This window comes from Anolis sagrei, chromosome 10 (genome assembly GCF_037176765.1).
Source record: "Anolis sagrei isolate rAnoSag1 chromosome 10, rAnoSag1.mat, whole genome shotgun sequence".
NCBI classification, from domain to species: domain Eukaryota; kingdom Metazoa; phylum Chordata; class Lepidosauria; order Squamata; family Dactyloidae; genus Anolis; species Anolis sagrei.
In genome coordinates, this window is record NC_090030.1 from 35,971,501 (window position 1) to 35,997,002 (window position 25,502).

Consider the following 25,502-nt stretch of genomic DNA (forward strand, 5'->3'; position numbering starts at 1 on the left):
AGCGGCTGAGGGGGAAAAGGAAGGGGCCTGAGGCCAGGAATTGTGGGAGTTGAAGTCCAAAACACGAGAAAAGAGGGCCCAAATTGGCCCGTACCTGCTGTAAAGGAAAACGAGTTCCAAAAAAAGCTTATGGCTGTTACTGAAAGCATTACATAAATATGTTTGGAGGCTGCAGGAGGAGAAAAAAAACACTCCTTTTAAAACACTATAGTCGACGAAGATGTCTGCAGGCAAACGGTTCTGAAAGGCACATAAATCAACTTTTAAAAGCCCACTTGTATTCGCCCCCTCCCCTCTCAAAGGACGAGGCGGGAGCTCTAGGTAAGGCATCCGATCTGTTTCCCTCCCGTCCGCAACGTCCGATTCAGCACCACCGAAAGGGATGATGACAGCGTTCCAAAGGAAGCGTCCTTCAAAAGTGCGTCTGCACATGCGACATCATCTGTGAGGAAGACGAGGAGGAGGAAGAGGAATTGGACAGTCTGGGGTTGTTGGTGATCTGCAGCTCTTCCAGCCGCCGCATGTAGTCGTCGCGCAGAGCCAGGAGCTCCAGGTAGCGCTGCTCCACCGGGTTTGGCTGCTGGGGAGAAGCGGAAAGATGTGAAAACGTCGTCATTTCGGGCATATAGTGGAGATTCCACACAACATGAACGTCAACAGAGGCCTCTCAATCCCAATACAGTACTCAGACATCTATTTTGGGAACTCTTCCTCACACAAAGAAATCCTAGTCATCTAGAATTCATTTACCAATAGCCAGACAACCAGAGATTGAGAACAACAACCTTCATGAACCCTTTACATCTACTGAATTGGACATGGCTCTCAATAAATGTAAGAATGGCAAAGCAGCTGGCCTGGATGACCTACGGATGGAACAAATCAAGAACTTTGGCCCAAAAGCAAGGCGCTGGCTGCTGGAGCTGATGAACAACTGCACGGCATCCTGTCAGATCCCCAAAATCTGGAGGAAAGCAAGAGTCATCGCCATCTTGAAGCCAGGCAAAGACCGTAATGATCCAAAAAGCTACAGACCAATCTCCCTGTTGTGCCACCTCTACAAAGTTCTGGAGAGACTTATTTTGCATAGAATTATGGAACAAATAGACCCCTGTCTGATACCACAGCAAGCTGGCTTCAGGAAAGGCAAAAGCTGCACATCGCAAGTGCTGAACCTGACTCAGCACATGGAAGATGGCTTTGAAAGGCAGCAGATCACAGGAGCTGTCTTCATAGACCGGTCCGCAGCCTATGATACTGTGAACCACCGCTGCCTCCTCCTGAGAAAAACGTATAATATCACAAAGGACTACCGTCTCACCCGCCTCATAGGAAACCTGTTACAAAACAGGAGCTTTTTTGTTGAGTTCCAGGACCAGAGAAGCAGATGGCGGAAACAGAACGGCCTGCCTCAGGGGAGTGTGCTTGCTTCATCCATGTTCAACATCTACACCAATGACCAGCCATTGCCAGAAGGGATAGAGAGCTTCATCTATGTTGATGATCGTGCCATCACCGCTCAAGCAGGGAGCTTTGAGATGGTAGAACAGAAGCTCTCCGAAGCTCTAGGTGCTCTTACTGCCTACTAGAGGGAAAACCATCTGATCCCCAACCCATCTAAAACACAGACATGTGCCTTTCACCTTAAGAACAGACAAGCATCCCGAGCTCTGACAATTATTATCTGGGAAGGAATCCCACGGGAGCATTGCAGCACACTCAGGTACCTGGGAGGAGTCACCCTGGACCGTGCTCTGACCTACAAGAAGCACTGCCTGAACATCAAGCAAAACGTGGGCGCTAGAAACAATATCATACACAAGCTGATTGGCACAACCTGGGGATCACAAGCAGACACAGTGAAGACATCTACCCTTGCGCTGTGCTACTCTGCTGCTGAGTATGCATGCCCAGTGTGGAACACATCTCACCACGCTAAAACAGTGGATGTGGCTCTTCATGAGACATGCCGCATTATTACAGGGTGTCTGCGCCCTACACCACTGGAGAAATTACACTGCTTAGCCGGTATTGCAACACCTGACATCCGCCGGGTGACATCCGCCAATAGTGAAAGGACCAAGGCAGAGACATCTCCAGCCCATCCCTTGTTTGGGTATCATCCAGCACGTCAATGACTTAAATCAAGAAATAGTTTTCTAAGATCTAAAGAGACACTCGCTGGAACACCTCAGCAAGCGAGAGTCCAAAAGTGGCAGGCTCAAACCCAGAACTTGATAATAAATGAGAGACTCCCCCCTGGGCACACAGAGGACTGGGCGACTTGGAAGGCGCTGAACAGACTGCGCTCTGGCACCACGAGATGCAGAGCCAACCTCAAGAAATGGGGCCACAAAGTGGAATTCATGACATGCGAGTGTGGAGAGGAGCAAACCACTGACCACCTGCTGCAATGCACCTTGAGCTCTGCCACATGATGCACAAGGGAGGACCTTCTTGCGGCAACATCAGAGGCACTCCAAGGGGACAGAGAATGGTCAAAGGACATTTAATCAACTACCAAGTTTGCAAAATCTGTGGGTTTTTTTAAAAAATCTGTTTGTTTTTTTTGTTCTGTTAGAAATGTAATACAATGGTCTGGTTGCTGATGACTTGATACATAAATAAATATTATTATTATTATTATTATTATTTGTACGTTTTGCATGCTATCACTGCTGTGTTTGGATCACTGTGCTATGTGTTTTGACATATGTGTTTTATACTGGTGTGTGTGTGCGGTTGTGTATGTGTGTGCATATACATACATACATATATAATAATGTTGAAAAGCTGATGCAATATGAGGATTGTATCATATTTGTGTCAGCTCCAATTCCGAGCACAATTCAAAGTGCTGGTTTTGACCTATAAAACCTTATATGGCTCTGGTCCAGCATACCTGTCCGAATGTATCTCCTAATAATAATAATAATAGTAATAATAATAAACCTTTATTTATACCCTGCTACCATCTCCCGAAGGACTCCCGAAGGAGTGTGCAAAATCTATCCCTTTGGGTCTTCAAAACCAATGTGAAATAGGAGCGCTGGAAGGCCGAGAGAGAGAGAGGCGGCTGCCTGGCTTCCTTCCAGCCCCGGAGTGCCATTCACACCATCAGAGAGGCTCGACACAAAAGCCCTGCCCGAAGACGGCTTTTTCTGTCGAGTGGCTCCCCGAGAAAGGCCGTTTGTCAAACCCAGGCGCTTCCGTCTCGATTTGCTCCCAGCTGTTCTGCCAAATCTGGAGGATGAAAGCTGCCAGGCAGGGGCCATCTTTTCCTGTGCTTCAAGGGCAGACTGCCAGTGAAAGAAAGAGCAAGCTCACAAAACCCATCAATGCGGAGACAGAGAAAGCTCTAGTCGTTGCTTTACTTCCTTGGAGTGCGGTATTATTGCTTATAATTGTGTTGTATTTGGATTGTTGAAGGTTTTTCGGGCTATATGGCCATATTCTAGAGGTATTTTCTCCTGATGTTTCGCCTGCATCTATGGCAAGCATCCTCAGAGGTAGTGAGGTCTGTTGGAACTAGGAAATTGAGTTTATATATCTGTGGAGTTGGAAGAGACCTCCTGGGCCATCATCCAGTCCAACCCCATTCTGCCAAGAAGCAGGAATATTGCATTCAAATCACCCCTGACAGATGGCCATCCAGCCTCTGTTTCAAAGCTTGCAAAGAAGGAGCCTCCACCACACTCCGGGGCAGAGAGTTCCACTTCTGAATGGCTCTCACAGTCAGGAAGTTATAGAATCCTAGAATCAAAGAGTTGGAAGAGACCTCCTGGGCCATCACCCAGTCCAACCCCCTTCTGCCAAGAAGCAGGAATATTGCATTCAAATCACCCCTGACAGATGGCCAGCCAGCCACTGTTTCAAAGCTTCCAAAGAAGGAGCCTCCACCACACTCCCTCCGGGGCAGAGAGTTCCACTTCTGAATGGCTCTCACAGTCAGGAAGTTATAGAATCCTAGAATCCAAGAGTTGGAAGAGACCTCCTGGGCCATCACCCAGTCCAACCCCCTTCTGCCAAGAAGCAGGAATATTGCATTCAAATCACCCCTGACAGATGGCCATCCAGCCTCTGTTTCAAAGCTTGCAAAGAAGGAGCCTCCACCACACTCCCTCCGGGGCAGAGAGTTCCACTTCTGAATGGCTCTCACAGTCAGGAAGTTATAGAATCATAGAATCAAAGAGTTGGAAGAGACCTCCTGGGCCATCACCCAGTCCAACCCCCTTCTGCCAAGAAGCAGGAATATTGCATTCAAATCACCCCCAATAGATGGCCATCCAGCCTCTGCTTAAAAGCCTCTAAAGGAGCCTTCACCACAAGCACTCTAAACACTTTCGCAGAAGCATACAAGAAGCTCAGCCTGTCATTGAATACTGAAAAAACCAAGGTGCTGTTCCAGCAGTCACTAGCCAATCCCTCTCCAATGCCAGTGATACAGCTTAATGGTGTCACATTAGAAAATGTCGACCATTTCCGCTCCCTTGGAAGCCACCTCTCCACCAAAGTCAACATTGACACTGAAATACAACACCGCCTGAGCTCTGCGAGTGCAGCATTTTTCCGAATGAAGCAGAGAGTGTTTGAGGACCGGGACATCCGTAGGGATACCAAGGTGCTTGTTGATAAAGCTATTGTCCTCCCAACCCTGCTCTATGCCTGTGAGACGTGGACTGTCTACAGATGTCACATGCAACTCCTGGAACGATTCCATCAGCGCTGCCTCCGGAAAATCCTGCAAATCTCTTGGGAAGACAGGTGGACAAACGTCAGCATGCTGGAAGAAGCAAAGACCACCAGCATTGAAGCGATGGTCCAAGAACGGAAAACGGAACGTTGGTGGACAGGAAAAGAGTTTGAAAGATGGGCTATTTATTTATCATGTCATCCGCAACCAGAACATTGTATTACATTTCTAACAGAACAAAACAAACAAACAGATAAAAAAACACACACACAAATTTTGCAAACTTGGTAGCTGATTAAATGTCCTTTGACCAGTATCTGGCCACTTGGAGTGCCAACCTTAAAAACTCTGGCATAGACACTGAGAAGTGGGAAGCCCTGGCCCTTGAGCACTCCAGCTGGAGGTCAGATGTGACCAGCAGTGCTGCAGAATTTGAAGAGGCACCATGGAGGGTGAAAGAGAGAAGCGTGCCAAGAGGAAGGCGCGTCAAGCCAACCCCAACCGAGACCGCCTTCCACCTGGAAACCGATGCCCTCACTGCGGAAGAAGATGCAGGTCAAGAAGAGGGATCCACAGCCACATACGGACCCACAAAAATACAGGAAGACAATCCTCCTTGGAAAACGAGGCATCGCCTAAGTATGAAGTAGCAACAAAAATGATGTGATGGTTGGGGGTCACCACAACATGAGGAACTGTATTATGGGGCCGCGACATTAGGAAGGTTGAGAAGCAGTGCTTTGCCATAAACAGCTTACCTGTTGCCGAATCCTTGGGTTCCACCGAATGTAATAATTGACCCAGAGTTCCAAGTGCCGCATACTGGCGACAGGATAAAGAGCACGATTCAATTCTTTCGTGTAAAAGGGGTTGACATATTTTGCTTTTGCGCTGTTGATCAAGGACCAGAGAGACAACGTTTTCTCGCTCAACTTCTGCACACACACACAAAGAGAAATACCAAAGAGTCAGCATTATTTCAGGTACGTGGCACACAACAGAACCGTGTGGCTTGACAGCTTTTGCACTTCACGTAACTGCTGCCTTGCGTAACGGCCCTTATGTAACAGGCACACATTCTCTCAAAGGCATCTTCAAAAGCGCCCGTTGAAGGAAGGAGCGTAAGAAGAGTCCCGTTCCATCAGAACAAGGACCTTTCCAGCGCCCAGGGTTACTTTTCCGATGTTAACAACCCGGAAACAAGGCATGAAAACAAAGGGAACAAGCATAAGGAGCTATTTTTCAAATTTATTTTGAAAGCCTGGAGCTCCATGTCTATTTATCAGGCTATATGGTTTCAATGAAGGTACTCCCTCTGATGAAACTCAGCTTTTAGGATCAATATCCATGGGCAACCGGGTCCCAAGACCAATCCTGCCCTGCCAAGATCTAATTCCATAAAGTTTCTTTTAAACTGGCTCCCCTCCTTTCTTCACAAGCGAGTGGAGAGGGGAGGCCTGGTCTCTGAGAGGTCCCCTCTCTCTCTCTTGTGGGGTTCCTCCTCAGGGGGCCATTCTCTCCCCTCTCTTGTTGAACATCTCTATGCGACCACTTGCTCAACTGGTCCAAGGTTTTGGGCTGGAGTGTGACCAGTATGCTGATGACACTCAGCTGGAGCTGAGGATGGAGGGCAGACCAGACTCTGTCTCCGATTCCTTCCATCCGTGCCTCGAGACCGTGACTGGATGGCTGCGTGCCAGCAGGTTGAGGGTGAATCCAGCAAAGATGGAGATCCTATGGCTGGGTCGACCGGGCAGTGGGGATATCCAGCTGCCTATTTATTTATTTATTTATTTATTTATTTCGTGTGCTTCTACCCCGCCCTTCTCAACCCCCGAGGGGGGACTCAGGGCGGCTTACAAAAGGCACATCTTGGTGCCTACACAAATACAATAACATATAAAACCAGCAATTAAATAGTCAACAATTAAAACACTTAAAAACAACAATATATCACACAATCAATAGCCAATCTCAGACACAGCGTTCACCAACTCAGAGTTCATATTTCACTCTACCTTGTCCAGTTCCTATCCATCGTCACAGTCCCTTATTTATCTGCCAGAGTGCCCAAACGCCTGGTCCCACATCCACGTCTTTAATTTCTTTCTGAATGAAAGGAGGGATGTTGCTGATCTGATATCCCCGGGGAGTGAATTCCATAGGTGAGGGGCCACCACTGAGAAGGCCCTGCCCCTCGTCCCCGCCTACCCTGGATGGCGAGGCGCTACGCCCGTCATCGTTGGTCAAGTGTCTGGGAGTCCTTTTGGACCCTCTTTCTGCTGAGGATGGAGGCCCAGGTCTCTCTCCGCCGTGAGCAGAACCGCCTTCTTTCTTTCCCCTGCGGCAGGCTAGACGGCTGGCCCCCTCCCTGTCCAGGGATGACCTAGCCATGGTGATCCAGGCCACGGTCATCTCAAGACTGGACTACTGTAACGCCCTCTACATTGGCCTTCCTCTGTCAGTGATCTGGAAGCTCAAGTTGGTACAAAATTCAGGTGGGAACTCAGATGAGATGCCACATCACCCCAATCTGACTGCAGCTGCATTGGTTACCCATTGAGCACCGGATCACTTTCAAAGGGATGGGACTCCCCTTGAAGGCCTTGCATGGTCTGGGGCCGATGGACCTGAGGGACCGCCTCACCCCCTACCGACCCCAGAGATAGAATCATAGAATCAAAGAGTTGGAAGAGACCTCATGGGCCATCCAGTCCAACCCCATTCTGCCAAGAAGCAGGAACATTGCATTCAAATCACCCCTGACAGATGGCCATCCAGCCTCATAGAATCCTAGAATCCAAGAGTTGGAAGAGACCTGCTGGGCCATCCAGTCCAACCCCCTTCTGCCAAGGAGCAGGAACATTGCATTCAAAGCACCCCTGACAGATGGCCATCCAGCCTCTGCTTAAATGCTTCCAAAGAAGGAGCCTCCACCACACTCTGGGGCAGAGAGTTCCACTGCTGAACGGCTCTCACAGTCAGGAAGTTCTTCCTCATGTTCAGATGGAATCTCCTCTCTTGTAGTTTGAAGCCATTCCTCCATTGCATCCTAGTCTCCAAGGAAGCAGAAAGGAAGCTTGCTCCCTCCTCCTCCCTGTGGCTTCCTCTCACATATTTATACATGGCTATCATATCTCCTCTCAGCCTTCTCTTCTTCAGGCTAAACATGCCCAGCTCCTTAAGCCGCTCCTCATAGGGCTTGTTCTCCAGACCCTTGATCCTTTTAGTCGCCCTCTTTCTCTGGACACATTCCAGCTTGTCAATATCTTTCTTGAATTGTGGTGCCCAGAACTGGACATAATATTCCAGATGTGGTCTAACCAGAGCAGAATAGAGCATGGGTAGCATTACTTCCTTAGATCTAGACACTAGGCTCCTCTTGATGCAGGACAAAATCCCATTGGCTTTTTTTGCCGCCACATCACATTCCTGGCTCATGTTTAACTTGTTGTCCACGAGGACTCCAAGATCTTTTTCACACGTACTGCTCTCGAGCCAGGCATTGTCCCCCATTCTGTCTCTTTGCATTTCATTTTTTCTGCCAAAGTGGAGTATCTTGCATTTGTCACTGTTGAACTAACAAACTGGCAGCCAGTGGAGCTGGCGCAACAGAGGAATTGTATGCTCCCTGAGTGCCGCTCCTGTTAGCATCCTGGCTGCCGAGCGCTGGACCATTTGAAGCTTCCAAGCAGTCTTCAAAGGCAGCCCCACGTAGAGTGTGTTGCAGTAGTCTATACAGGATGTAACTAGAGCGTGGACTACCTTGGCCAAGTCATGCTTCCCAAAGTGGCGCACAAGTTTTAGCTTTTAGGATCAAATATTCCATGGGCAACCTGGTCCTAAGACCAATCCTGCCCTGCCAAGATCTAATTCCATAAAGCATTCGGTTCCACATAAAGGGATCAAAGGCATTCAGCTTTTACGTCACATATTTGTCGGAATCCTTTTTGGAGGGAGAATAAAGTGGAATAGAAATAAATACAACAACAACAACAACTCACCTCTTTCTCTCTCACAGAGTCGCAGTTGTACAAGAAAGTCCCAAAGCGGCAGCTGTACAAGTGATCCAGAATCGTAATCAAAAATTGCTCGTTGAATTCAAAAGCCGTCGGAAACTAGACAAAAAAAAGGGGCAAACAGAGCAAGAAAGGGCATCACAACATGAACACAAACAGAAGCAGCTTTGATTGGAAGGAAAAATAGATCCAATTACGGTTACACTACAATTTTTAATGTGCAGGCAGCCCCCAAGTTGATAATAATAATAATAATAATAATAATAATAATAATAATAATAATAATAATAATAATAATAATATATTTATCGTGTCATCAGCAACCGGACATTTGTATTACATTTTTAACTAAAACAAACAAACAAACAAAACACAGATTTTGCAAACTGATTAAAATAGTTGATTAAAATTCCTTTGACCAGTCTCTGGCCTCGTGGAGTGCCTCTGGTGTTGCCGCAAGAAGGTCCTCCCTTGTGCATCATGTGGCAGGGCTCAGGGTGCATTGCAGCAGGGGGTCAGTGGTTTGCTCTTCTCCGCACTCGCATGCCGAGGATTCCACTTTGTGGCCCCATTTCCTAAGGTTGGCTCTACATCTCCCAAACGTCAAGGTCTATTTTCCCCAAACTCCACCAGTGTTCACATTTGGGCATATGGAATATTCGTGCCAACTTTGGTGCAGATCCATCATTGTTTGAGTCAACAGTGCTCTCTGGATGGAGGTGAACTACAACTCCCAAATTCAAGGTCAGTCCCCACCAAATCCTTCCAGTATTTTCTGTTGGTCATGGGAGTTCTGTGTGCCACATTTGTTTCAATTCCATTGCTGGTGGAGTTCAGAATGCTCTTTGATTGTAGGTGAACTATACATCCCAGCAACTACAACTCCCAAATGAAAAAAATCATAATTTTTGAGTGATGGTCACTCCTTGTGTAGTGAGATGTTTGAAACATTTGTTTCAATTCAATGCTCTTTAATTGTAGGTGAACTAGAAATCCCAGCAACTACAACTCCCAAATGACAAAATCAATCCCCCTGCAACCCCACCAATATTCAAATTTGCACCGGGATTGTGGCGCAGCTGGGATGAGTGTCAGCTGCATTAAGATCACTCTGACCAAAAGGTCATGAGTTCGAAGCCAGCTCGGGTTGGAGTGGGTTTCGAACTAATTGTGTGTAGTCTGTTGTCGACCTTTGCAACCCGAAAGACAGTTGCATCTGTCAAGTAGGAAAATTAGGTAAAGTGTGGGGAGGCTAAATTAACTGATTTCTGAGGCCATAAAGAAGACTCCAGCAAAGCATTCCAGCGGGGAAGCATGCGGGGAATGCGGAAGTGCTTCATCAGCCCAGGTTGGAATGGGATTCCAACCAATTGTGAAGCCTGTTGTCGACCTTTGCAACCCGAAAGACAGTTGCATCTGTCAAGTAGGAAAATTAGGTACCACCTTAAAGTGAGAGGAGGCTAAATTAACTGATTTATGAGGCCATAAAGAAGACTCCAGCAAAGCATTCCAGCGGGGAAGAATGCGGGGAATGCGGAAGTGCTCCATCAGCGTCGCAAATGGATGATGAAAGCGACAGCCTGTCTATGTCTGTATATGTTTGTATGTCAAAATTGGCACTGAATATTTGCCATATATGTGTACACTGTAATCCGCCCTGAGTCCCCTGCGGGGTGAGGAGAAGGGCCGAATAGAAAAGCTGTAAATAAATAAATAAAAAAAATAAAATATTGTGTATTTGTGCCAAATTTGGTCCAGTGAATGAAAATACATCCTGCATATCAGATATTTATATGATCATAGAATCACAGAATCCTAGAGTGGGAAGAGACCTCATGGGCCATTCAGTCCAACCCCATTCTGCCAAGAAGCAGGAATATTGCATTCAAACCACCCCTGACAAATGGCCATCCAGCCTCTGCTTAAAAGCCTCCAAAGAAGGAGCCTCCACCACACTCCGGGGCAGAGAGTTCCACTGCTGAACGGCTCTCACAGTCAGGAAGTTCTTCCTAATGTTCAGATGGAATCTCCTCTCTTGTAGTTTGAAGCCATTGTTCCGCGTCCTAGTCTCCAAGGAAGCAGAAAGGAAGCTTGCTCCCTCCTCCTCCCTGTGGCTTCCTCTCACATATTTATTATACATGGCTATCATATCCCCTCTCAGCCTTCTCTTCTTCAGGCTAAACATGCCCAGCTCCCCAAGCCGCTCCTCATAGGGCTTGTTCTCCAGACCCTTGATCATTTTAGTCGCCCTCCTCTGGACATTCCAGCTTGTCAATATCTCTCTTGAATTTTGGTGCCCAGAATTGGACACAATATTCCAGATGTGGTCTAACCAAAGCGGAATAGAGCATGGGGAGCATTACTTCCTTAGATCTAGACACTAGGCTCCTCTCGATGCCTGAGGCCAAAATCCCATTGGCTTTTTTTGCCGCCACATCACATTCCTGGCTCATGTTTAACTTGTTGTCCACGAGGACTCCAAGATCTTTTTCACACGTACTACTCTCGAGCCAGGCGTCACCCATTCTGTATGTTTGCATTTCGTTTTTCCTGCCAAAGTGGAGTCTCTTGCATTTGTCACTGTTGAACTTCATTTTGTTAGTTTTGGCCCATCATCTCTCTAATCTGTCAAGATCGTTTTGAATCCTGCTCCTGTCCTCTGGAGTCTTGGCTCTCCCTCCCAATTTGGTGTTGTCTGCAAACTTGATGATCCTGCCTTCTAGCCCTTCATCCAAGTCATTAATAAAGATGTTGAACAGGACCGGGCCCAGGACGGATCCCTGCGGCACTCCACTTGTCACTTCTTTCCAAGATGAAGAGGAAGCATTGGTGAGCACTCTGCCTTTTCCCTACCCTCTGTCAGCATTGCCCCATCTTCTCCTCGAAGAGGCCCTATCACCTCCTTGTTTTTCCTTTTTCTACTGACATAAGAAAAGAATCCCTTTTTATTGTTTTTAATGTCCCTGGCAAGCCTGAGCTCATTTTGTGCTTTAGCCTTGCGGACCTTTTCCCTACAGGTGTTGGCTATTTGTTTGAATTCTTCTTTGGTGATTTCTCCCTTTTTCCAGTTCTTGTGCATGTCTCTTTTGTGTCTCAGCACAGTTAGAAGTTCTTTGGACATCCATTCTGGCTTCTTTGCACTTGTCCTATTTTTTCTCTTTGTTGGCACGGTTTGCAATTGCGCCTTGAGTATTTCACTCTTGAGAAATTCCCATCCATCCGTAACTCCCTTGTCTTTTAGTATCTGTGTCCACGGAATGCTGCTCAGCGTTTCCTTCATTTTTCGGAAATCAGCTCTCCTAACGTCCAAAATGTGAGTTTGACTAGTCTTAGTTTCGGCCTTCCTTTGTACCTCAAATTGCAGGAGCACATGGTCACTTGCCCCTAAGGATCCGACCACTTCAACCGCATCGATCAAGTCCTCCGCATTTGTTAGGATGAGATCAAGAGTAGCCAACCCCCTTGTTGCCTCTTCTACCTTCTGGACCATGAAATTGTCTGCAAGGCAAACGAGGAATTTGTTGGGCCTTGTACTCTTGGCCGAGTTTGTTTTCCAGCAAATATCGGGATAGTTGAAATCGCCCATGACTACTACATCTCTTCTCTGTGCCTGTTTGGTCAACTGTTGGCAGAAGACTTCATCAAGTTCTTCCTCCTGGCTTGGGGGTCTGTAGTAGACGCTTACAACGACATCTTTTTGAGTCCCAGTTCCCTTGATTCTTATCCAGATGATTTCAAGCTGGTTTCCCAGATTGCTGTCTTGAATCTCTTCTGCAGCATAAGAGTTTTTGACATATAAGGCTACTCCGCCTCCTCTCCCCTTTGTTCGGTTTCTGTGAAAGAGGTTATACCCCTCGATATCTACATTCCAGCGATAGGAGTCATCCCACCAGGTTTCAGTGATCCCTATGATATCATATTTGTGGTGTTGTGCTAAAAGTTGGAGTTCGTCTTGTTTATTTCCCATGCTCTGTGCATTAGTGTAAAGACATGGGAGCCCCTGAGATCTTCCCTTGAGCTGTTTAATTGGGATTATTGTGCTTTTGGTACTTGGTCCTTGTTGTGTTTGTGCAGCCCTCCGTTTAGCCTTCTGGCGGTTCCCAGACATTATGGGTAAAGTAGTGTTCGCAAGGCTGTTGTCCCCCTCCCCCGGTGGACCTAGTTTAAAGTGCGTCTAATGAGGTTTGCGAGTCTGTGAGCAAAAAGGTGTTTTTTTGATGATTCATAACAATAGCAAAATTACAGTTATGATGTAGCAACAAAACTAATTTTATGGTTGGGGGGTCACCGCAACATAAGGAACTGTATGAAGGGGTCACGGCATTAGGAAGGTTGAAAACAAATGAACACCAAAACATCATGTTTTACAACACATCAACAGAAAAGAACAGTTCAATACATGGAGCAGAACTTACTTGCTTAGACATCTGCCAAACACAGTCAATGAACTGGAGGAAGATGGGAGACCTGTCAGCATCGGCGTGGTTTTTGTCTCCGTGGCCAATTCTCTAGTATTTTAATAGAAAAGAGAGAGAGATACATAAACATCACTTGATTTGCATTAACATGCGCTTGGGAATGACTAACGTTCAACAAAACTAAGAATGACTTCTCAATCTCGTCATGCTGCATTAAGTCCAGAGAAAATCTAAATTAATTGAGTTTTCCATTGTTTCTTTCCATTTTTTTTTCAACAAGGAAACCAGAAGATCGAAACACATCAGATATATGGATTTGTGGGATACGGCCATTTTATTTAATGAGCTTAATTCAGAAAGCACATGCCTATTGGGCGAGGTCTCCTCATCTTGTCTACTTCAGAAAACATTTATGCGTGTGTTCACTAGGATTTCATAGGTGCGTAGCTGTTGCAACCCAGAGCAGGAAACGGGACCCTAAGACAACAATCCACCACACTTGACTTCTGGAAAAAACAATCATTTTTATTGATGAAAGATGAGTACAAAAATAGAGGAAAATAGGCAAGGTAAAAAGCCACAGTAAAAATCAGCAACAAGAAATGTCCATGAACAAGATCAAAAACCCACAGTCACACTGCTAAATCCTGGAACCTGTTAGCAATCCACTAACCGTACTTGAAGCAACTAGGAAGCCTCTTAGGAATAAGGCCACTGGAATCAGGAGACCTGCCAAGGATGATGCCTGAATGTGGAATGATGCCTGGTCTGAAGATCCATCCAGGCGAGAGGTACTTAAGGCCGAGAAATCTATTACGTGACACGCCTGCAGGCTTTGTTTGCATTTCTCTCAGTCTAGCTGACCTTCGTAAACTCTGAGATTCTCCCCTGCTCTGCCAAATCTGCCCTCTCCTATCCTCATTAGAGAGACCGGGTGTCAGATTCTCTGGAGAGCTAAGATTGGGAGGAAAACGGAGTGAAAGTTCGCCACTTGGCTCTGAAATATTCTCATGGGAATTTGGACTTTCACTTTCCAAGGCTGCAGGAGTTTCACTACACAAACCGTCCTCTTCTACATTGCCCTCAGAATCAACATCTTCATTAGCATCATGAGCATCAGGAAATACGATCAGAGAATCAGGTTCAGGTTCACACACAGGCTGAACCCCAACACTAGCTTAGGTTTGTGCATTTCCCCTGTTAATTGCTTTTTCGAAATTGCACACGTACATTTCTGGTTGAATTGCCATCTCCAACTGTAGACTGTATTCCTAGTATGAATCCAAGTGTTTGTATCAAGAAAAACATATGGCTATTGTCAGAAATATTAAATACGGTACTTAAAATTCGGAAAGTCTTCCTAAAGTGTCACCCTCCAGCCACCAAATGCGACAACTCATTGATTCAAATACACCCCTATTTGCTAATTTTAGACGGATTAGGGATCAGCTCGTTTTTTCACTGCCTATGACAGGGAAAACCAGCTGATCCCTAATCCATCTAAAACACAGACATGTGCCTTTCATCTCAAGAACAGACAAGCATCCCGAGCTCTGACAATTATTACCTGGGAAGGAAGGAATCCCACGGGAGCATTGCAGCGCGCCCAAATTCCTGAAAGGAGTTACTCTGGACCGTGCTCTGACCTACAAGAAGCACTGCCTGAACATCAAGCAAAAAGTGGGTGCTAGAAACAATATCATACGAAAGCTGACTGGCACAACCTGGGGATCACAACCAGACACAGTGAAGACATCTGCCCTTGCACTATGCTACTCTGCTGCTGAGTACACATGCCTAGTGTGGAACACATCTCACCACACTAAAACAGTGGATATGGCTGTTAATGAGACGTGCCGCATTATCACAGGGTGTCTGCGCCCCACACCAGTGGAGTAATTACACTGCTTAGCCGGTATTGCACCACCTGACATCCGCCGGGAAGTATCAGCCAATAGTGAAAGGACCAAGGCAGAGACATCTCCAGCCTATCCTCTGTTTGGGTTATCAGCCAGCACGTCAACGGCTTAAATCAAGAAATAGTTTTCTAAGATCTACAGAGACACTCGCTGGAACACCTCAGCAAGCGAGAATCCAAAAGTGGCAGGCTCAAACCCAGAACCTGATACCCAATGAGAGACTCCCCCCTGGGCACACAGAAGACGCGGCGACTTGGAAGGCGCTGAACAGACTGCGCTCTAGCACCACGAGATGCAGAGCCAACCTTCAGAAATGGGGCCACAAAGTGGAATCCTTGACATGCGAGTGCGGAGAGGAGCAAACCACTGACCACCTGCTGCAATGCAACCTGAGCCCTGCCACATGCACAAGGGAGGACCTTCTTGCGGCAACACCAGAGGCACTCCAAGGGGTCAGATCCTGGTCAAAGGACATCTAATCCACTATCAAGATTTTGTGTTTTGTCTGTTTGTTTGTTTGTGTTTGTTCAAACTGTAATACAAATGTCTGGTTGCTGATGACACGATAAATAAATATACCCCTATTTGCAAAACAACTCCAAACTGGAAGGCACGGGGAGGCTTTTACGAATGACTCGGAGCTGTTTCCAAAAGGCACATTCGTTTATTACTGAAGCAGCCGTTAGCTGCCAAAGTTTGAGAGTTATGCCCTTCTGCAGCAACGTGGTTTTGCTTCAGGCCACGATTTAAAAGCCACGTCTCTTCAGCCTGGGAAAATCTGCTCAGGAACACGGCCGGCTTTGACAGGCCAAGCTTGCTTTAATGGGCAAATGGGAAACCCACACGGATAAATCACGTTTATATGCATGATAGCAAGGCGCGAAGCACTATTCCTTAAATCAGTGCTGAATCAACAATGAATCAACCCCGGGAGATACGGCTGGCGTTCTACTACTAATTTACAATCCATGTTGTTGCTTCCATAGGCTGGTGCTTGAAGCTGATGGCAAGGATCCGGAAGTTTCAAAAGGAGATGCGAGCGACTGCCTTTCCAAGCCAAGTTGCATGCAAAGAAATGTGACAAGTGGAGTGACAAGTGACAAGTGGAGTGCCACAGGGTTCCATCCTGGATCTGGTCCTGATCAGGATCTTTATTAATGACTTAGATGAAAGGCTAGAAGGCATGATCATCAAGTTTGCAGACAGGACCAAATTGGGAGGGAGATTAGAGAGATTATGGGCCAAAACTAACAAAATGAAGTTCAACAGGGACAAATGCAAGAGACTCCACTTAGGCAGAAAAAACGAAATGCAACGATACAGAATGGGGACGATGAGGTCTGGCTTGAGAGTCCCAGAAACTACAACTCCCAAATGTCAAAATTCTATTTCCCCCAAATTTCACCAGTGTTCACATTTGGGCATATTGAGTATTTGTGTAGAGTTTGGTCCAGATCCATCATTGTTTGAGTGCACAGTGATCTCTAGATGTAGGTGAACTATAACTCCAAAACCAAAGGACACTGCCCACCCAACCCAATATTTTCTGTTGGTCATGGAAGAACTGTGTGCCAAGTTTGGTTCAATTCCATCGTCGGTGGGGCTCAGAATGCTCTTTGATTGTAGGTGAACTATAAATCCCAGTAAATACAACTCCCAAATGTCAAGATTCTATTTTCCCCAAACTCCACCAGTCTTCACATTTGGGCATATTGAGTCTTCCTGTAGAGTTTGGTCCAGACCCATCATTGTTTGAGTGCACAGTGATCTCTAGATGTAGGTGAACTATAACTCCAAAACCAAAGGACACTGCCCACCAAAACCTTCCAGTATTTTCTGTTGGTCATGGACGAACTGTGTGCCAAGTTTGGTTCAATTCCATCGTCGGTAGGGCTCAGAATGCTCTTTGATTGTAGGTGAACTATAAATCCCAGTAAATACAACTCCCAAATGTCAAGATTCTATTTTCCCCAAACTCCACCAGTGTTTACATTTGGGCATATTGAGTATTCGTGCAGAGTTTGGTCCAGATCCATCATTGTTAAGTCCACAGTGATCTCTGGATGTAGGTTAACTACAACTCCCAAACTCAAGGTCAATGCCCACCAAACCCTTCCAGTATTTTCTGTTGGTCATGGACGAACTGTGTGCCAAGTTTGGTTCAATTCCATTGTTGGTGGGGTTCAGAATGCTCTTTGATTGTAGGTGAACTATAAATCCTAGCAACTACAACTCCCAAATGTCAAGATTCTATTTTCCCCAAAGTCCTCCAGTGTTCACATTTGGGCATATTGAATATTCATGCAGAGTTTGGTCCAGATCCATCATTGTTTGAGTCCACAGTGCTCTCTGGATGTAGGTTAACTACAACTCTAAAACCAAAGGACACTGCCCACCAAACCCTTCCAGTATTTTCCATTGGTCATGGGAGTTATGTGTGCCAAGTTTGGTTCCATTCCATCATTGGTGGGGTTCAGAATGCTCTTTGATTGCAGGTGAACTATAAATCCCAACAACTACAACTCCCAAATGACGAAATCAATTTTTTTGAGTGAAGGACATAGATTGGGTTGTGAGGTGTCTTGTGTCCAAATTTGGTGTCAATTCATCCAGTGGTGTTTGAGTTCTGTGAATCCCACAAACGAACATTATATTTTTATTTATATAGATTATTATTATTATTATTATTGTTATTGTATTGTCGAAGGCTTTCATGGCTGGAATCACTAGGTTCTTGTGGGTTTTTTCGGGCTATAGAGCCATGTTCTAGAGGCATTTCTCCTGATGTTTCGCCTGCATCTATGGCAAGCATCCTCAGAGGTGTGAGGTCTGTTGGAAGTAGGAAAAATGGGTTTATATATCTGTGGAATGGCTGGGGTAGGGCAAGGAGCTCTTCCCTGCTGCAGTTAGGTGTGAATGTTTAGCTGATCACCTTCATTAGCATTTGAAGGCCTGCCTGAGCCTGGGAAAATCTCTTGCTGGGAGGTGTTACAACAGAGAGGAAACAACCAGGCACAGATTAACACCTCCCAGCAAGAGATTTTCCCATTTTTCCTACTTCCAACAGACCTTACACCTCTGAGGATACTTGCCATAGATGCAGGCGAAACGTCAGGAGAAATGCCTCTAGAACATGGCTCTATAGCCCGAAAAAACCCACAAGAACCTAATTATTGTTATTGTTATTATTTAATGGCACTCACGGAGGCAAACTTGTGCCCGAAGCTGATCCATTCCTTCTGCACCAACACTTCGAAGCCCACAATGGTTCGGTAGTAGCTGTCCAGCATCAGCATGGCGAGGGAGGTCAGCTGCGCGGTGCGATCCCAACCGTCGCTGCAGTGGACCAGGACCGAACTCTTCCCCGAGGAGACTTTGTCCGCAACCTGAATGGCACCTGTCAAAACAAGCTGGTCGAAAGGGAAAGGAAACAGGATGAGATCACTCCAAAGCCTGGCCAAGTCTGAAAAGAAGAGGGATTTGATGTATTGTCGAAGGCTTTCATGGCTGGAATCACTAGGTTCTTGTGGGTTTTTTCGGGCTATAGAGCCATGTTCTAGAGGCATTTCTCCTGACGTTTCGCCTGCATCTATGGCAAGCATCCTCAGAGGTTGTGAGGTCTATTGGAACTAGGAAAATTGGGTTTATATATCTGTGGAATGGCCGGGGTGGGGCAAGGAGCTCTTCCCTGCTGCAGTTAGGTGTGAATGTTTAGCTGATCACCTTCATTAGCATTTAAAGGTCTGCCTGAGCCTGGGAAAATCTGTTGCTGGGAGGTGTTAACCAGACACGCATCAAGGAACATGAAAGGCACTGCAGACTACTTCAACTACAGAAGTCAGCCATAGCAGAGCACCTGATGAACCAGCCTGGACACAGCATAGTATTTGAGAACACAGAAATGCTGGACCACACCAACAACCACCATGTCAGACTACACAGAGAAGCCATTGAAATCCACAAAAAGCATGCGGACAACCTCAACAGAAAGGAGGAAACCATGAAAATGAACAAAATCTGGCTACCAGTATTAAAAAACTCAAAAATTATAACAGCTAAACAACAGAGAGGAAAAAACCAGGCACAGATTAACACCTCCCAGCAAGAGATTTTCCCAGGCTCAGGCAGGCCTTTAAATGCTAATGAAGGTGATCAGCTAAACATTCCCACCTAACTGCAGCAGGGAAGAGCTCCTTGCCCCACCCCAGCCATTCCACAGATATATAAACCCATTTTCCCTACTTCCAACAGACCTTCTCAACCTCTGAGGATGCTTGCCATAGATGCAGGCGAAACGTCAGGAGAAATGCCTCTAGAACATGGCTCTATAGCCCGAAAAAACCCACAAGAACCTAGAGGGATTTGAGTTGGAAGGCAGGAAAGGCTTTTTGGGGGGTTCTCCTTGTGGTCACCTTGATGTGTTCAAGCCAATGCGTGGACTCCAGGCTCGAGAGCCAGTGCGACTCCTCCACATGCGGGTAAACAATGTCCTTGAGCTTCTTCAAGGATTCCCGCATGACGTGGATGTTGTGGATATCCAGGAAGAGCAGCTCGGCGTTGGGATAGGCGTCCTCGCTCTCGTACCCTCCTCCTGTGGCCTGGAAATCAGAAGAGAAAGTTGCACGCATCCTTTAGATCACTGGGGTGGCCATTTTATACAATTGGTGGTTTGCACAATTATTTATTTAGAGCTTTTATAACCCGGTCTTCCCGACCTCCGAAGAGGGACTCAGGCCGGTTCACAACAGGAGATTCATAGACAATAGTAGAAAAACATAACAACACCATCATACATCAATACATAAAATACATTACAATACAGGTCGTACAATGATCTGGCCGGAGTGGTCCATGCCTTGGTCACCTCCAGATTGGACTACTGCAATGCGCTCTACATGGGGCTGCCCTTGAAGACGGCTCGGAAGCTCCAACTGGTCCAACGATCAGCAGCCAGGATGCTAACTGGGGCCCCTTACAGAGAGAGGTCAACCCTCCTGTTTAAGGAACTCCACTGGCTGCCATTTATTTTCCGAGCCCAATTTAAGGTGCAGGTGCTTACCTACAAAGCCCTAAACGGTTTGGGACCAGCCTACCTTCGTGACCGCATTTCCATCTACGAACCCACGCGTTCTCTTCGGTCATCTGGAGAGGTCCTGCTCGTGATCCCACCGGCGTCGCAAGCACGCTTGGTGGGGACGCGGGACAGGGCCTTTCCGTGGTGGCCCCCCAACTCTGGAACACCCTCCCCAAAGACCTTAGACAGACCCCTTCATTGGTTGTCTTCAGAAAGAACTTAAAAATCTGGCTTTTCCAATGCACCTTCCCAGATTAGGAAATCTCCTCTACCAAGTCCCACAAGCACTTTACCAGAAACAATGATTGCTGCACACCGCACATCGCACTTGCCCTAGAAACCCTTTATACACCTCCTGTCACATCAGCACTTTTAATCCTTGTACCCACCTTCTGGCCCGGCCCAGTTTTATTGTGTTTTAGTGTATTGTGCCTGTTGTTTACTTTGCTTTATTTTGTTTTTAATTGTTTGATTTGCTTGATTGTATTGTTATGTTGTGTTGTTGAGGCCTCGGCCTGTGTAAGCCGCATCGAATCCTTTGGGAGATGCTCGCGGGGTACAAATAAAGTTTAATAATTAATAAAAATGACATAAGGCCAGGTCATCAGAGTAAAATCACAAATTCATCAGGAGTTATTCACCCAGTCATCATTCTGCAAATGCTATATTCCAAAGCCAAGATTTTACCAGCTTTCTGAAAGTCAGGAGGGAAGGGGCAGATCTAATCTCCAGCGGGAGAGAGAGTTCCAGAGCCGAGGGGCCACCATGTAGCGTGCATTGCAGTAGTCCAGTCTAGAGGTGACTAAGGTGGACTCCCTAACAAACACATACCTGTTAGGTTTGCAAGTCCACTCCCGCCTGAAGATCTTAGTCACCTCTAGACTGGATTACTGCAATTCACGCTACATGGGGCTGCCCTTGAAAACGGCCCGGATCTTCAGGCAGGAGTGGACCGTCATTAAAACATCATATTTCTCAATCACACTAAAACATTAAAACATTGAAACAATTAAAATGGCAAAAATACAATCCTATGATTATAGTGGTCAGTCGTCATCAAAGTCATTATTCGTCAAAGTCATCCATCCATATCACAGGATCCTGGCTCATTCGTTGAATGCCAATCCCCAAAGCCAGGTTTTCACCTGTTTCCTGAACGTTAAGATCGAAGGGGCAGTTCTGATCTCCAGTGGAAGGGAGTTCCAGAGTCGAGGGGCCACCACTGAGAAGGCCCTGTCTCTCATCCCCACCAGCCGCGCCTGTGAGGCCGGTGGGATCGAGAGCAGGGCCCCTCCAGACGATCTTAGTAATCTTGATGGCTCATAAGGGAGGATACGTTCGGACAGGTAAATTGGGCCAGAGTCGTTTAGGGCTTTATAGGTTAAGACCAGCACTTTGAATTGTGCTCGAAAGCTGATTGGCAGCCAGTGGAGCTGGCGCAACAGAGGAGTCGTATGCTCCCTGTACCCTTCTCCTGTTAGTAGTCTCGCTGCCACTCGCTGGACTAGTTGGAGCTTCCGGGCAGTCTTCAGAGGCAACCCCACGTAGAGAGCATTGCAGTAGTCTATACGGGATGTAACCAGAGCGTGGCCAAATCAGACTTCCCAAGGTACGGGCACAGCTGGCGCACAAGTTGTAATTGTGCAGAAGCTCCCCTGACCACCGCCGAGACCTGGGGTTCCAGGCTCAGCGATGAGTCCAGGATCACTCCCATGCTGCTCAATAGCACACTTGTACACAGAAAGAAAAATAAATCAGTTCAGCCAATAATGTGACTGGTGAAACTTATTATATACTGTATATACTCGAGTATAAGCCTAGTTTTTCAGCTCCCTTTTTAGGCTGAAAAAGTTCCCCTCAACTTATACTCGAGTCAAGCTTATTTATTATTTTACTCTGTAATTAGTATTATTTTTATTTCATGTATTATTTTACTCTCTTTACTATTATTACATTTACAGTATTTTACTCTATTATTATTATTATTATTATTATTATTGTTATTACATTTATTATTTTACACTATTTATAATTATTATTACATTTATTATTTTACACTATTTATGATTATAATTATATTTATTATTTTACACTATTTATGATTATCATTATATTTATTATTTTACTTTATTATTATCGCATTTATTATTTTACTCTAACATTTAATATTCTACTCTATTATTACTGTTATTATTGCATTTTCATTATTTTACTTTATTATTATTATATTTATTATTTTACTCTCTTTATTATTTCATGTATTATTTTACCCTTATGTATTATTTTTCTTTCTGTGTACAAGTGGGCTATTGTGTTGCATGTATGTATGTATTATTATTAATTATTATTAATATTATTATTATTAAACTTTATTTGTACCCGGCTAGCATCTCCCGCAGGACTCGATGCGGCTTCCAAAGGCCAAGGCCTCAACACAACAACAGCAAAACAATAACAATACAATTTAAAGCAAATTAAAAACATAAGCAATAACAAAAACATTACACCATTACGCAATAAAAACCAGGGCTGGGCCAGTGATGGGTACAGGTTAAAAAGTGCTGGGTGTAAGAGGTGGTGTGTTGGGTTTCTGGGCAAGTGCAGAGTGCAGAGAGTCCTAAACTCTAATAAAGTGCTTCTGGGACGGAGTGCTGGAGGTTATCCTATTCCAGAAAGGCACATCGGAATAGCCAGGTCTTCAAGTTCTTCCTAAAGACTGCCAATGAGGGTGCTAGTCTAATGTCTTTGGGGAGAGTGTTCTAGAGTCGGGGGGCAACCACAAAGAAGGCCCTGTCCCTCGTCCCTATCAAACGCGCCTGCGACGCAGGTGGGATTTGCTCTCCGGATGAGCAAAGAGAATGCGTGGGTTCATAAACGGAGATGCGGTCATGCAAGTAGGCAGGTCCCAAAACGTTTAGGGCTTTGTAGGTGAGCACCTGCACCTTGAATTGGGCTCGGAAAATGAACGGCAGCCAGTGGAGCTCCTTGAACAGGAGGGTTGACCTCTCTCTGTAAGGAGCACCAGTTAACATCCTGGCCATTGCCCGTTGGACCAGTTGGAATTTCCGAGCCGTTTTCAAGGGCAGCCCCATGTAGAGCGCATTACAGTAGTCCAATCTAGAGGTGACCAAGGCATGGACCACTCCGGCCAGATCAGCCTTCGCAAGGCACGAGTCTCAATTGTGCAAAGGCCCTCCTGGACACCACCGACGCCTGAGCTTCAAGCGTAAGTGATGAATCCAAGAGGACACCCAAACTGTGGACCTGTGACTTCAGGGGGAGTGTAACCCCGTCCAGCACAGGTTGCCACCCTATACCCCGATCCGGTTTACGATCGACCAGGAGGACCTCTGTCTTGTCGGGATTGATCTTCAGCTTGTTCCTCCTCATCCAGACAGACAGAACGGCCAGGCACTCGTCCAGCACCCGAGGGGCTTCCTTGGAGTTAGGTGGAAAACAGTAGTAGAGTTGTGTGTCATCTGCATAGAGGTGGCACCTAACTCCAAAACTCCGGGTGCTACTTGACATCATACACATTTCTGCTTTCGTCACCGCCTCCGGCCCTTTAAACATGAGTTTCTTCCAATGAAACCTATTACAGCTCACGCTCTGGCGTTAGGACAGATTTATTTATTACAGCTTGTGCGCCAGCTGCGCCCGTACCTTGGGAAGTCTGACTTGGCCACGGTAGTCCACGCTCTGGTTACATCCCGTTTAGACTACTGCAACGCTCTCTACGTGGGGTTGCCTTTGAAGACAGCTCGGAAGCTCCAACTAGTCCAACGCTCGGCAGCCATGATGTTAACAGGAGCGGAGCGCAGGGAGCATACGACCCCCCTGTTGCGCCAACTCCACTGGCTACCGATCTGCTACCGGGCTGAATTCAAAGTGCTGGCGTTGGCCTTTAAAGCCCTAAACGGTTCCGGCCCAAGCTACCTATCCGACCGCATCACTACCCACCAGGACTTTGAGATCTTCCAGGGAGACCTTGCTCTTGATCCCGCCTGCTTCTCAAGCTCGGCTGGTGGGGACGAGAGATAGGGCCTTCTCGGTGGTGGCTCCTCGGCTGTGGAAGGCCCTTCCTACGGACATTAGACTAGCACCATCTCTAATGGTATTCCGCAAAAAGGTGAAGACCTGGATGTTTGTGCAGGCGTTTGAGTAATGTAGTGCAATCTGGTAATGGAACATAGGAATGGAACAATGGACGACAAACCTGGACTACGCTTGGATCAGGAGAAGATTGGGTACGGTTGTTGTTTTTTGTAATAATTGTGCATTGTAATTGCTTATTGGTAATTTATGGATAATGTGTTAAGTCAATTGTTCTATGTTGTATGGAACCACTGCTGTTTCGACTGTTTTGACTGTTTGTGAACCGCTGTGAGTCGCCTTCGGGCTTGAGATACAGCGGGATATAAGCAAAGTAAATACATAAATAAATAAATTTCCGCCAAGGATGTTTTAAAAACACACACACACACACAGCGAAACGGCACTACAAAGAAAACACGTTTTCTTAAGCTTGGCAGCGGTTGTGCCTGACCCCTGGCTTGGTACCCAGGGCTGAAAGGACACAACGTACACACCCGAAAGAGTGACGGAAAATCTGAACAGACTTTCCGAAGCACATTTGGTGTCAACATGTTTCCCAACACAGCAGAAGCCAGCCAAGCCCTCCTAGCCAGAAGGAAAAGGGAGTGTTTCTGTCTATCAACATGGTACAAAAAGGGGCACCAAAGCCTCTCTCGGCCGCGTCTGTCTGTCTGTGTGTCTGTCTGGAGCGAAGGGAGGTGGATAATTTTAGCCGCGGATGGGCTGAGTCATTGCCGTGGGGCGCGGACCGAGGAAGGACAAAGCCAAGGGAGTCGCCAGGATGCAGGAGGGAAGGAATGCAGCCCCCAGGCTTCTCCTAAACAGCCTCCAAATCCTGCATTTCTTTCCCATTTAAGGGTTGACAACAATGACAGTTCCCCCACTGCTTTCAAAGCCCAAGTCAGAATTAGTTCAGGCTTCTTGGGTCAAGCTGTTCCAAAGAAAACCCTATTTATTTCTCGTGTCAGCGCAACCAGTCAATTATATTACATTTCTAACAGAACAAAGCAAACAAACAGACAAAATACAAAATTTGTGAGTTTGGTAGTTGATTAAATGTCCTTTGACCAGTAGCTAGCCCCTTCTGGTGTTGCTGCAAGAAGGTCCTCCCTTGTGCATGTGGCAGGGCTCAGGGTGCATTGCAGCAGGTGGTCAGTGGTTTGCTCTTCTCCGCACTCGCATGTCGTGGATTATTCCACTTTGTAGCCCCATTTCTTGAGGTTGGCTCTGCATCTCGTGGTGCCAGAGTGCAGTCTGTTCAGCGCCTTCCAAGTCGCCCTGTCT

General features: G+C 46.4%; 1 protein-coding gene across 5 annotated transcripts in view; it reads right to left on the bottom strand.

Annotated features, from left to right (window-relative positions):
• Positions 1-314: 314 nt before the first annotated feature.
• MTM1 (myotubularin 1) overlaps positions 315-25,502 on the bottom strand; it is a 70,691-nt gene continuing 45,503 nt past the window's right edge. For 4 of the 5 annotated variants that reach the window (XM_067471696.1, XM_067471697.1, XM_067471700.1 and 1 more), the window contains exons 10-15: positions 19,462-19,647; positions 18,253-18,459; positions 13,128-13,220; positions 8,698-8,811; positions 5,452-5,628; positions 315-580 (exon numbers count right to left, since the gene is read on the bottom strand). In XM_067471696.1, coding sequence (XP_067327797.1) covers positions 413-580; positions 5,452-5,628; positions 8,698-8,811; positions 13,128-13,220; positions 18,253-18,459; positions 19,462-19,647 — 945 coding nt within the window. In that variant the 3' untranslated portion in view covers positions 315-412. The remainder of the gene's footprint in view (positions 581-5,451; positions 5,629-8,697; positions 8,812-13,127; positions 13,221-18,252; positions 18,460-19,461; positions 19,648-25,502) is intronic. The other variant, XM_067471699.1, reaches the window with a different exon arrangement.